The 13,358-nt window shown below is 44.2% G+C and overlaps 2 protein-coding genes and 1 non-coding gene across 4 annotated transcripts; 2 read left to right on the top strand and 1 right to left on the bottom strand.

Annotated features, from left to right (window-relative positions):
• Window positions 1–1,003: 1,003 nt before the first annotated feature.
• On the bottom strand, window positions 1,004–1,075 carry trnaa-ugc (transfer RNA alanine (anticodon UGC)). The gene has a single exon. It is a non-coding gene; the product is annotated as a tRNA-Ala (tRNA).
• Window positions 1,076–3,093: 2,018 nt separating this feature from the next.
• Window positions 3,094–7,004, top strand: cdkn1a (cyclin dependent kinase inhibitor 1A). 2 transcript variants are annotated; one of them, XM_076147377.1, is made up of 3 exons: window positions 3,094–3,329; window positions 5,127–5,571; window positions 5,664–7,004. In XM_076147377.1, the coding sequence occupies exons 2-3, from the start codon at window positions 5,136–5,138 to the stop codon at window positions 5,717–5,719; spliced, it is 492 nt and encodes a 163-aa protein (XP_076003492.1). In that variant the 5' UTR covers window positions 3,094–3,329; window positions 5,127–5,135; the 3' UTR covers window positions 5,720–7,004. The 2 variants fall into 2 exon arrangements, with proteins under 2 accessions (XP_076003492.1, XP_076003491.1); XM_076147376.1 differs by lacking the exon at window positions 3,094–3,329 and adding an exon at window positions 4,900–4,959.
• Window positions 7,005–9,613: 2,609 nt separating this feature from the next.
• tmcc2 (transmembrane and coiled-coil domain family 2) lies at window positions 9,614–11,938 on the top strand. The gene is made up of 5 exons (XM_076147082.1): window positions 9,614–9,631; window positions 9,817–10,221; window positions 10,487–11,103; window positions 11,202–11,337; window positions 11,439–11,938. The coding sequence occupies exons 1-5, from the start codon at window positions 9,614–9,616 to the stop codon at window positions 11,736–11,738; spliced, it is 1,476 nt and encodes a 491-aa protein (XP_076003197.1). The 3' UTR covers window positions 11,739–11,938.
• Window positions 11,939–13,358: the final 1,420 nt, after the last annotated feature.

The following is a 13,358-nucleotide window of genomic DNA, read 5'->3' as shown; positions in this document are numbered from 1 at the left end:
TGTCCTGTGGGAAGCTGTTATCTAATTAGGTCGCCAGTTTAACCTCTTAAACACAACTGATAAGACATCCAAGTAACCCAAATATCGTTGGGCTGACAAAGGTACTGTAAGACTGTGCCTGAGCACTGTGGAAAGTCACTGACCTCAGCATAAGTGACATTGCTCACAGATACAAATATACCACATGAATTCTTCTTTTGCCTGCTACATTTACATAAATAACTAATAACTTGATTCAAACAAAAAGTGTGTGTTCAGATTGGATGGAAATGTAGCTTAACCAAATGTGTTGTTTCGTAAAACAGTTTGGTCCCTTCCACATTCCCACAGAGACTTGATGTTACCCGCCACTTTCCTCGTGTATCCAGGTGCGTGTTTTCAGTCACACCCCGATAAACCCCACAGTTCACAGCGTTCACCCTCTCAGTCCACGTGAAGAACCGGCATCACAGACCGACAGTCTCGAATTTGCGCGCGCTTTACCCTCGTGTACTCAAGACTCGATGACGTCACCACGCCCATGACCACACATGGTATCAAGTCCACAGTGTGTGTTTTTCAGCCACGGAACTCGCGGGAACCCACTCAGAAACTTTCGGTTATAGTCCACCCATTTTCTGTAACATGATCTACCTATAGACAATGCACAGCCTGTGCAGCTCCCTCCCACGGAGCTCACGGGCTAAAGAATGACAAATCACGGATTCCACGCAAGGATGGAATGGAAGGATGTCTTATTTTAGACATGGTCACGCTATGTTTAGATTTAAGACACATTTGGTTTATTTATATATCGAGTATCTGCCTGTCTGTGTGTATCGGCTGGCAGCCTGTAGACAGTTCAGTCGACAATGACGGCTAAATGTGGCGGCGTGCTTTATCCCTCACAATGTGTGCTATTTTGTGTAGTGTTCAATGATACTGAGCAGAGTATATAGTTTGTACAGCAGGTGGTGACAAGCGCTGCTGGAATGAAACACGAAAATAAAAATGTAAAAGGAAGTGGAGATGCCGGGGATTGAACCCGGGGCCTCATACATGCAAAGCATGCGCTCTACCACTGAGCTACATCCCCTACCGATGTCCATGCTGTCTTACATACAATATATAAAGTAGTAGTACAAATAGTCTCACCCTGTTGTTGACCGTACATTTGACTTTCTAATCTTGTTTTCCTAATTAAATGATTTAAAGGAAAGGTGATCTAGTTTGGTTGTGCACTTTCTCAAGAGGAGACCCATCCATGTGTACTGTGCTGGAGTAAGCCTTTAATATTATTTGTTGCATCAATGTTCGAAACAAGTCAAACTTTCCACCATGAGAAAAACTTTTGTCTGAGATCAATGAAATTTATTGTGGATAATTCGACATTATTGAATTTACACACTGTGTAAACCTACACAGTTACCAGAGCTCAGTGTGTAAGGCAGCAGGCCATCCCACCTGACCTGGTCGGTGTAAAGAGGCAGGAGATAAGAGCCTTCCTCACCAGCAGGAAAACACCTCATACCCATAAACCTGTAGGGTCCACATGTTGTATAAGCACAGTATGCAGATAACCGTTACCATGTCAATACAGATTCTTACTAATTTGTTCTATTCCATATTCTTTTATTTACTACACTTCTGCATGCAGTAGCCTCTAACATGGTGCAGGTTCCCATCTTATTTCTCATTTCCTACTATAATTAGATCGGGTGAGTATGTCTGTGTTGGGTACAACAAGCTCTACTCGTCCAATCAGCTCCAAACGTTGCCTTCCTCAGGCTGTGTTCACTCACAGTCAGCTCTACACATCGTTCTCCAGGGAGAAGAGAGACAGTTTTCATTGAAGGTGATGAGCAGAGTGCCCAGTAACAAATAAGACAATGTGCAAGGGCAGTGTTCAGCTGCCCTTGAGCTGAGAGATAATAAAGTGTCTACTCAGCTGTACACATGTACATACTTTGACTGTAGTCACACAGCTGCCGCTCTCTCTGGACTCATTATTTCTTTCCATTTAGTCACAAATTCATTAGGTTGAATCTCTTCAACATCTACCGTAATCAGTGTAGACATAGGAAAGGGGTTCCAAGTCTGAGTGTATTTCTCCTTGTGCCCCTTCGACTTCTTATGTGTTTCTAACAAAGACCTCTCTGTGATATCAGATCAGTCAGGCCATTATGCGCCGCATCCTTCAGTTGGGGCTCTTTGTGGCCATGCTGGGAACTGGGCTGAAGGCGAGCGTGATGGGTTGGACAGCATGAAAGCATTGGCTTGAGGCTGAGTCACTGGCGAGATAAACAAACCTCGCTTCAGCAATAACAAGGCTCGGGGGTGGAACAGACCTTGGGGAATATTTGAGCAGGATTGGAGGGTTGCAGGGTAACAATGCAATATCACAGTGTGAAAATAGTTAAATACAAGTTGATTTGATTCAAGGAACTGATTGAATTATTGAATGGTTTTAATTTAATAATAATATACAGTATAATGACTTTGATGTATTATGATGAATCCTTATTTGATGTTGTGGATGCTCTACCAACTTCATATACTGCTTGTTAATTGATTAAATATCAATGCATCATATTTAGTGAGTGTCTAATGTGTGTATTTAGTTTATCTGCAGGGTCATGCTTTACACCTGCCTGGGGACTTTCCAAACAGGTTGTTGTGAAGGTTAAAAGAATGTTCTCAGAAGGGGTGCAAGAAACTTTCCAAGAAGGGTTTGCAAAAAAATAAAAAATCGGTGTAGAATGTTTCGGAGCATTCTAGAAATATTAACACACTCAAAATGTTGAACTGGAAAAACATGAAAATCGGAAGTAACCCTAAAGTAAACCAAACAGTAAAAAAAAACTGGGGTGGGGGGAATTCCTTATAAAACTTTGGCCATAATCACAAAACGTCTGAACGTAGAGGTCAGAAAGAATGCTGGAAAAGTTGTGTAAACTCCCTGAAATTCAACATTAACTCTTCCATGTTGAGTTACTGTGGAGTTTTGGGGGCGTAGACTTCATTCTGTGTTGGCACTGCCTCTGACATGCGCACTGGACCGCCCCCTCATGTATGCTCCCCGCCCAGTCGCCCCGGCGGAGTTCATAAAACTTTTAGCCCGTCCGAACCTGTGAGAATACTTGGAGAAAATACAATGCGAAGCGGAGACGGGATTTGATCTACAGTAGTGTTGGGTTGTTTTACTTAGTGTCTGTGAGCTGCCGTGAAAAGTCACATCGGAAACAACAAGGAGAGGAGATAAACACACCATTCATCAATTTACTAAGAAGATCTGAACCTGATTTAGGTTGACCTATCCTGAAACACCGATTGACTGACGACTGATAAATGTAAGTAAAATTAATCTTAATTTACGTTTGACAACATTTTGTGTTTAACTACTTTAATTGGTGTCTAGAAACAAATGTACAATTCTTTCTTAAAGGCTTCTACCGAGTGTATCTAAACTGTTTTATCGTTATTTTATTTATATATATATATTACAATCATTAACATTATCAGCTCCTCAAACAGAAAAGTTCTATACGTTTCATACTTCAGATTTGTAGTTTTATACGTTTCACACTCCAGATTTGAGATTGGATCCGTCAGAAAGTTAAGTAGGTCAAATCAACTTTGAATCTCCCAGAAAACTCAGAAGTATGTTTGTGCGCATGCGTGTGACTGTGAGTGCGCTGAGGCCATTCACCCTGGCTGGCAGCTTGACACGAGTAGTAGATTCACGCGGAGTCTGTAGTAAAGGGGCGGGGTCTTCGGCTTTCCCGACCCTGCCGAGCTGGAGCCTTGCCCGCCATGCTTGCCTCCCTTTCCCGCCACAGACTTGAATAAACCCCGCCCAGTTCTCTGACTTCCTCCGGATACATTTTGAAAAAACAAGTCTAAAAGTGTTTGTTGTGCAGAGGGAACCATTTTGGGGACCACCTTGCTCCCCAAACTCTCCAAACTCCCCTCCACCTTCTACTCTGACCCAACGTAGATGAGTACAGATGAGACCACATTTAATAATTTTTACAGTGTTTTGCTCCTGTGATGGAGCCTCATCTGAAGGGGGCCCTCACTTCAAACAGAACTAGGATTATGTAAAACTATGACGGGACAGTACAGTACAGTTAGCACAACCCATGATGAAGACAGACTAGTCCACCCTGTTTGTCTTTCACCTGAGACCTCTTGGACACACCCAGGGGCCCTCAGCCTTCCCTATTGTTCACTGCATTCCTTCATGTTATCAGACGAAGTGAGCCGTTGCTTGAGCTTGTGGTCATTTATTCATTCATTCATTCCATAGGTTACATCATTTGAAAAGAAAGAGAAATAAGACTGTCATAAAAAAAACATTTCTCTAATGTACAGATACAGATAAGTTTTCTTTATTTGAATGGGGAAGAATATACGTTTTAAGTGTTGATTGTAATAGTCTACTATTGTGATTGATAAGAATTGATTGACCACAGGTCCATTGTTGGTGAATGGTTGGATAGTAGGGGTGGGGAGGATTGGACTGGGAACGCTGTCCAACACTTCCCGGATATCCATAATGACTTCACTGTGGGCTTGACTAATTCCTTCCTGTTGAGTTAAGCAGCATTGTTCCGTGACGTAAAGTTTGTGTATGAATTCTGTGTGTGATCACCCAGAAAGGAATATCACATTTATGAATAAATCCCATTTTTTTCTGACCTTCACTAAGTCATTTCTGATCAGATGGTGATCGGCTGAACATTGAGGCTTTCAATTGTACAGTTTTGTAGATGGACTGCTACTGTCGCCTAGGGGTGACTGCTGGTACTGTCCGCAGCAGGGACTTGCCCTTACATGTCTGCCCAGGCTTATGTCTAGGCATGTACCAGTGACTCGTGATGGGAGGGTTCAGTGAGTCATTGCAGTCTGTATAATAAAGACCCCACATCACTATGATCTGCACTTTTTTACTGAGGACAGTTAGAGTGAGCAACCATGGTGAGACTGGGTCCTGTTTTTCAGACATGAGCAGTGATAAATAACTTTTATCCATTTAAAGCCTGGGTCAATCAATATCTGATAGGATTGTTTGGTTGTATTTTTGTTATTTTTTTACATTCTGTGGACATTTTTTAAACTGTTTTGCATCTGTTTGTTTCCTCCAGTGTAGAATAATGGCTCTTCACAAACGGATCCTGAGCTCTTTGGGGAACGGTCCTACCCGACGAAGCCTGTTTGGCCCAGTGGACAGGGAGCAGCTGCAGGTGGAGTACCGGGCCTCCCTGCAGAAAGACCTGGAGGAAGCTTCACAGCGATGGGGCTTCGACTTCTTCGCAGAGAAGCCACTGAACGGCAGCAACTTCAAGTGGGAGGGCGTCCCAAGCACCAAGGTGCCACTTCTTTACCGATCCTCCACGTCCGGTGTGAGACGGGCAAAGGGCCACAGTGCTGCCGAGGAAACCGTTACACCCTCAGGAGACAGGGCGGAGTCTCCACAGAATGATAAGGAGAACATCCCACTCTCACCAGACAGATGCTCACTGAAGTTGGAGAAAACGCCAGAGAAATGTGAGCGTAGAGGACTGAAGAGGAAGCAGACAAACATTACAGGTACATGTTTGACTGATTCTGAATGAGTAGTTTAGTGTGTGACTTTTCACTGCAGTGCTTAACCCAAAATCTCCTGTTCTTGATCTCAACAGATTTCTATCAGGCTAAAAGAAAAGTCGCCGGGATGCCGCTCAAATCCAGCCAATAACTTTCAGCGCAGTTTATTGCGAAGGTGCCAATATTCCACTTGCCGACTTCACTCAGGAATACTACATTCTGCACAGACTCCACACAGTGACTCATTACGGTCTGTTACCAAGTGATTCATGTGTATAAACAGACTGCAAACTTAAAGTGACCTCATCTACGCACTGCTGTAAGGCGAGTTAGGGTACTGTACTGAATGTACAGCCTAAGAGCAACCTGTCATCTTGACGCTTCTTACCGCACATTCCTCCCTACTGAGGAAGCGATCACACGTCTACTTCTGGATCTCTGCTGCAGTTCTACTGGAACACAAGGTGACGCAGGACTTCACACAGAAATATGATGGAAATTTGTTGAAAAAATTAGGGAATAACCGTGACAGTGTTGCATTTAACTGCAGAATGATTGACATGTAAGTAAATGGATGAGGCCTTTTGTGGTGGTTGAGTTTCATTTTGTATATAAGGGCGAGGGATGTTTTTTTATGTCTGCTTTCTTTATGTAAAATTTTGTGGTTTTCTATAACATGTAGTCAAACGCAGTGGTTTGAAGACATCTGCTCTACTGTACATAGTTTGCTTTGCATAGAACAGATAATCACTGACAGAAGTGACGTCCTCTGCCACCCTCTCAACTTCGATCTGTCTAAGCTGTGGCCTCGCCCACACAAGTGACACACACTTAATCAAAACTCAAAGAACAGTGTCTTCTGTGTATATGTAAATATTATATCAGGGATTTATGTAATTACTTTAATATGGCACTTATAAGTAGAATCATCCAAACATTGCAGTATTGCAAATACAGCAAAAAATGAATAGTGTTAATTGGTATTTGAAGTTCCTTTAAGGACAATCCAAACGTTCAGACCCAACAACAAAGCTCTTATTATTAAGCTAAAGTGCTTTATTCTTTTCTATTTTGAAGCACTGTATAATTGAAGATACGTTATCTGCCAAACAACCAATCGTATACATTTGTTCACTACATTTTTGTGTCTGGAATGGCAAATCCTGCTGCTATGGCCGATCTGAACAGGTGTCACACAAGGTCACTGTATTTGCTGATTTACCGCCTGATAACGTTAAAATGTTAGCGGTGCAGCAGACGCCGGCTTTGCCCCAAACAGTGAATGCACTTCTGTTAATAGACGCTTGTGCGCAGGTCCTGCATACTGTAGTGTTTTATGTTCAATGAAAGATATATTCTTATTTATTATGAAAGGAAAATGCCTTGTGATGATGTAGTTTCAATTATCAATGTTCCAATAAAAGTGTTTAAAGAGATTTATGTGGATGCTTTGCTTGATTGTGATCTTCATTGGGATGAGACACTGCCGTCTGAGCCTTACATAGTAGTTTAGTTTGTTACATATATACCAAAGTTTAAGACAAAGAGGACGGAAAACATGACCGTCCTTTAGTTCAGACTACAGCCTGAACTTCACTCACTTCAGTACTGAGAAACACCCTCCATAATCTGAGCAGCGAGATGGAATATACCATTAAAATAAGACTGCATACCTCCTCCAAGGCTGGATAGTCCTACAATAATGTCCTTAAACAAACCAACAAACTTGATTCTGGCATGTCTGTATCTGAAATGTATTTGTTGCTGTTATATCGCCACCTCCAGGTGGTTTTGAAGTACAGTCGACTAATTAATTCATGCGCTACAGCTCTGTTTGAAGAATGAGCCACGCCCACGCAACAACAAACTGGGGAAATCAAACACATTAGCAATGTGGATATTTTGTGATGTGGCCTTTATGAATGGATGGATTTAAGGTTTAAAAGTTATAGACAAAAAGACAGACAGAGAAACAGACAGACAGGAGTGAGAACATGGAGCTAATGAGAGCAGGAGGAGATAAATGCTGCAGACTGCTGCATGATGGCACTTTCTCTTCAAGATTAGAGATGGAAGATGCTCTCAAATTCTTTACTTAAAACTCTCTCTCTCTCTCTCTTACACACAAACACACACAGTGGGGGGTTAACTTGCAGTATTCCTTCACTGCTCCTGCTGCTTGTGTCACCACATGCACTTCTCCTTCCTTTGTGAAAAGGCAAATTAAAACAGTGAGTCATGGATCAGTCAGACATTTTGCGTGTGTGTACTGTGGTTCCACATCACTTCAGCCCCACATAGGTAAACAGTGGGGTGTGCTTGCTGTGTACTTTGAGGATTTCGAAGGGATGAAGCCCCCCCCCCCCCACCAGCGCCGAGGCACCTGCACGCCTGCGCTAAGCCCTCTCTCCCTCTCTCTCACACACACTCTCTCTCCCATCCCCCTCCCTCTATCATCATCTGTCCCTCAGCTCCCACATCCATTATAGGGCAGGACAGCAAGCATTTGCATTTAGACCGAAAGAAAGAGCGGGAGGGGGAGAGAGAGAGAGAGAGAGAGAGAGAGAGAGAGAGAGAGAGAGAGAGAGAGAGAGAGAGAGCGAGCGAGCGAGCGAGCATATGACACGAAGGGGGGGGGGGGGGGGGAAATAGATCAGAGAGAGAGGGAGAGAGGGAGAGAGAGGGAGGCTGCAGATATCGATGCCATTAACAATGGAGCATTAGGATCTAGGAGGCGATAGCCAGACAACGGGTGAGGGGGACAGATTTTTGAGGAGGGGGGCTCCTCTGTGAGGGAGGAGGAGGAGGAGGAGGAGGAGGAGGGAGGAGGAGGAGGATGGGCCTCGAACACAGACTGGCAATGGCACTGCAAAAATTGGATTAAAGCAGTATGGTAACGTTTCTAATTTAATCTCTCGCTGTGCTGGTTGTGTCTCATCCTCGTGTGTTGGTCTCATGCTTGTTGACATCCATCGGCCGCCTCTCATGTCACAGTGAAGACAACGGGCACATTCCTGGCCCCTGTCCACTGTCTCCTGTGCTCTTCTCGTCATTTATTTGTTTGTTTTCGTTGTAAGACGTCGTAGACATCTGTTATCTTCCATCTTCATCATCATCACCATCATCACAGCCCCGCTTCTGCTTCCACCACCAGCCCGGAGTCTCGATTCACCGCCGGGCCGCTGTTTTGTTAAAGACACGGTGCTGTGATGCGTTTACGTGCACCGCATCCCTCTCATATAAGCCGCCGCTTCGCTCCTGCATAAGCATCCCACTTTTCCTGGGAAAGCTCAGTGAATGATTAACCACCGGGGACTGCATTCATCTGTTTTTCCTGCCATTACAATGTGGTTGCAACCTACTGGCTTAAAAAACGCACCATCCGCTTCTTCCTCGCCTTCTTCGTCTTCTTCTTCCTCGACGGGGCTGATTTAGCTCCAAAGCAAACGAAATAACAACTAAATCCTGTAACCGTCCTGGACAGAGGAATTAAGAACGGCGCGATGAGGCGTTCAGTGTCATGTGTCTGCCTGTGTTCATGTTTGACCGGTGTGATTACAGTGTTTTGACGTGAGCAGAGGGTCGTTAACAATCCCACCATCTGCCGAGCTACATAGAACATTACTGACCAGGGAATCCCCACGTGGATCAATGATGTGTCATCAGAGGTTCATTGTTTAAGGGGATTAAAGTCGCTTGCTATTGTTTTGCTATCAGACAAGGATAGATCTGTATCATTACCATCATTATGAATTGCTGCATAAATCATACCTGCTTTAAATGTACAGTTTCTGAGGCTGTGTGGGTCATTGCAGCGTAGTTGTGTATCTGATTTAAGTGGAAAGTAACTGCGTGCAAATACTGTTGTTAAATTAGTAGTGTTGATTTGATTGTTGTTATATGACAGGAATCCAAACATCTAAATACCTTTCTGTCTAAATGAGAAAGGAAAATATGCTCTGATCTACTTTGGGAAGGCTATGAATTATAGAGGAGCAAGCTCTTAAGCTGGTGTGGTTCATTTAGGAGGAAATTGCATTAAAATATGATATGGGAGAGAACTGTGAGAAAGCATTTTTACACAGAGGCAGCGGTCATCACTGAATCTTGTTTGTATTGAGATAGTTGTGTCAGTATGCAGTATTGGTGCTGACGCGTAACCATAAACCAGAATAAGTGATAAGTGGTCTGTAAACAGAACATCAGTAGGAATAGCTCTGGAACAGTGCTCCCCCTCTCTTTCCTCAGCTGGATAAGAGCGAGGTGTCGACTCTCGGCCTTCCCTCCACCACCACCAGCCATGGAGGCTCTGACAGCAACATCAGTGCGGACGGAGCAGGGGCGGCGGCGTCTGGGGTCATGGCGGGTGGAGCCGAGGGGCCCGTTGTTGCTGCTGAGCCGCAGCGTACCCGTGCTGCTCTGGAGCATCTGCAGCAGAAGGTCCTAAAGGTCACCGAGCAGATTCGCGTGGAGCAGGAGGCCCGGGATGACAACGTCGCCGAGTACCTGAAGTTGGCCCACAACGCGGACAAACAGCAGGCATCCAGGATCAAGCAGGTCTTCGAGAAGAAGAACCAGAAATCAGCACAGACCATCGCCCACCTGCACAAGAAATTGGAACACTACCACAAGAAGCTCAAGGAGATAGAACAGGTATGTGTGTGAGTGTGTACATGCAGAGCGCTGTTTTGAATATCATGAATCCTTAGAACAATTGCTGAACTATCTTTGTGACTCCAGTTGTATCCAAATATAGAAGTACGATTCTCATGTTTTAACACTTATCTTAACACATTTCTAATTTGCAGTAGAGCCTCATCAGTCTTCCTTAAGTTCTCCTGTGTAAATCTAATCACTGCTCTGCACTTCTGAGATCCTCTATATCTCATTTAGGCTTGATTCTATTCCCTCCCCACAGAATGGACCGGCCCGGCAGCCAAAGGATGTCCTGCGGGACATGCAGCAAGGCTTGAAGGACGTCGGGGCAAACGTACGTGCTGGAATAAGCGGTTTTGGCGGCGGAGTCGTCGAAGGCGTCAAAGGAGGCGTCACCGCCCTCACACACACAGCTGTGGTGTCCAAGCCCAGAGAGTTTGCCAGTCTCATTCGCAACAAGTTCGGCAGTGCTGATAACATTGCTCATTTAAAGGACACACTAGAGGACGGAGTTGGGGGACACTCTGAAGACACCCCCACGCCCCGGGCCCTGAGTGGAAGCGCCACTCTGGTCTCCAGCCCAAAGTACGGCAGCGACGACGAGTGCTCTAGCGCCACGTCCGGCTCGGGAGTAGCCAGTAATTCCGGTGGAGCAGGCGGAGGAGGTGGTATGTTAGGACCAACCATGGGCAGTCCCAGGCTAGACGGGCACCACCATCACCACCATCACATGCACAGCTCCTGGGACTCTCTGTTAGAGGGCCTGCAGGAGATCAAAGCCAGTCAGGCACACATGGAGGACGCCATCGAGGACATGAAGAGACAGCTGCAGAACGACTACTCCTACATGACACAGTGCCTGCAAGAAGAGAGATACAGGTACTGATACGGCACATTACACACAACCTGCATCTTATTATTTTAGTTGGTAGGAGGAGGTGATTGATTGTGATTCCTGTGTGTGTTTTGTATATTAGGTATGAGCGACTTGAGGAGCAGCTGAATGACTTAACAGAGCTTCACCAGAATGAGATGACGAACCTCAAACAGGAGCTGGCAAGCATGGAGGAGAAAGTGGCCTACCAGTCCTACGAGAGAGCCAGAGACATCCAGGTAAAACATCAGAGCTCCATAAATGACCCGAAACAAAAGTTATTGGTTTAAAGTCCACTCTATGGTTACTCCTGTGCGTGTTTGTGCATGTGCGTCTACAGGAGGCCGTGGAGTCGTGCCTGACCCGCATCACCAAGCTGGAGCTACAGCAGCAGCAGCAGCAGGTGGTGCAGTTAGAGGGAGTGGAGAACGCCAACGCCCGAGCTCTCCTGGGGAAACTTATTAACGTCATTCTGGCTCTCATGGCCGTGCTGCTGGTCTTCGTCTCCACCCTCGCCAACTTCATCACCCCGCTGATGAAGACCCGAGCCAGGGTAGCTACAACTGTCATGCTGACCCTGCTGCTGTTTGTCCTGTGGAAGCATTGGGACTTCCTGGAGCTGTGGCTGCTGCCCAGCTGAGCTCCACAGAGAGAGAGAGATCTGTACACACCAACAGCGAGGATTCTGAGACTGAAACAGGATGATGGTCACAGGCTTCAAGGGACCAAAGATGGCATTTGAGCTGATTTTAGTTGAAGTCATGAGGTGTTTACAGAGACAAACAAAGACATACGCGACAAACAGCATCTTCTCATCTTGAGGTCCAATCATTGATTGCATTGCTATCACCAAAAAAAAAACTTTCTTGCAAGAAATCTTCGGAACTTCTTTTTCTACATATAATAATTCAACAATGAGGACTTGAACATGATGATAATGACTTCTGTAAACCGCTGATCAAGTTTGCTGTAACCTTCACATTGAGGCAACACTACAGCAGATTTGAGAGGAGAGGGGTTTTCTCATGAATGTTCTGTGCTCATGCATGTCCTCATATGTGCATATGATGCATCTAGCTGGCATGAGTTAACGTTTTCATTAATTAAATAAAAATGAATCTGCCATTTTGTTGTCAGAAACAGTGCAAACATGCTGTATCTTGGCTCAGTGTTATTCCTGATTTCGTTCACATCTTGTTCTGGTGTTAGGTGCGTTTCATTTCTGGCTTTTTCTTGGAGTCGAATTACTTTCTTCAGAAAAGAATAATATATGCTGACGTTATCATAAAAACTCAACTTTGTGAAATCTGTTGTCCATCAGTCCATATCCACTGTTGTAGAACCGCTAATATCCACGGTGTCAAAATAATAACTGGCATGTCAAACCATCGTCTCAAAGTTTATATCCAGTTTGCAAAAATTGTTGCAGTTGTTAATAAATGATTTCTTATCTTATGCTCATCTTGAATATGTCCTCATCCTCCCTCTGTCACCTCTCACCTCTTACCTTGAAAGAAATGAAGAAAAGACATCAAACCACAGCATTGTGAAATTCTGGGGTTAGCTTATTTACTAAAAACTATATATTTTTAATGAAACAATTTCAACATTAATATGTAATAATAATAATTCAACAGTAATAATGTCATCATGAAGCTGCATGAATGACTGAATGCAGCTCTGGACTTTAATCCACTAAAACCATCATCTTTAGTTTTGTCAGCGTTTTCTTGACTCCACACCATTTATGTGTTTTTAGAGTTAAAATGTCTGTTTAGACAATCACAGTCCTACCAACAGAGGTTATTGAATAAAACTTTCAAAGCAATGTTTTGTGTTTGATAGACTTTCTAGGCATTATTGCTGTATTTGAAGATTAAAGCTGATGGATTCACAGGCAGAATCGCTTTTAAATCAACAAATGAGATGGAAAATGAAGTGATTGCAGAGGAAAGGACATGATGGTAGATCAATGGAAGCAGAGACGGTGTGGGCGTGTCCAGCTGCAGCAGAACAGACGAGTCTCCTTAGGACTTATTTGCATTTAGAACGCGGTCTCATCAGCAGGATCCTGGATTGGAGCAGATTACATTTATTCTTAGTTACAAATCTTTAAGAAAGCCTCAGAAAAGAGGAATTAAACAGAAGCTTCAGATCAGCTGGAATCCATCTGCCCATTCATTTCCGTTACTATTATGGTGCAGAACGTAAAGCCTACATGATTCTCCAGACTTGATCCATGGAAAAAGGATGAGAAATT

This window comes from Genypterus blacodes, unplaced genomic scaffold, assembly GCF_046128005.1.
Source record: "Genypterus blacodes isolate CSIRO-AG114 ecotype Tasmania unplaced genomic scaffold, CSIRO-AGI_Gbla_v1 ptg000037l_1, whole genome shotgun sequence".
Lineage (NCBI taxonomy): Eukaryota > Metazoa > Chordata > Actinopteri > Ophidiiformes > Ophidiidae > Genypterus > Genypterus blacodes.
Note: the sequence above shows the minus strand (reverse complement) of the source record. Positions and strands in the feature narration are given on the sequence as shown.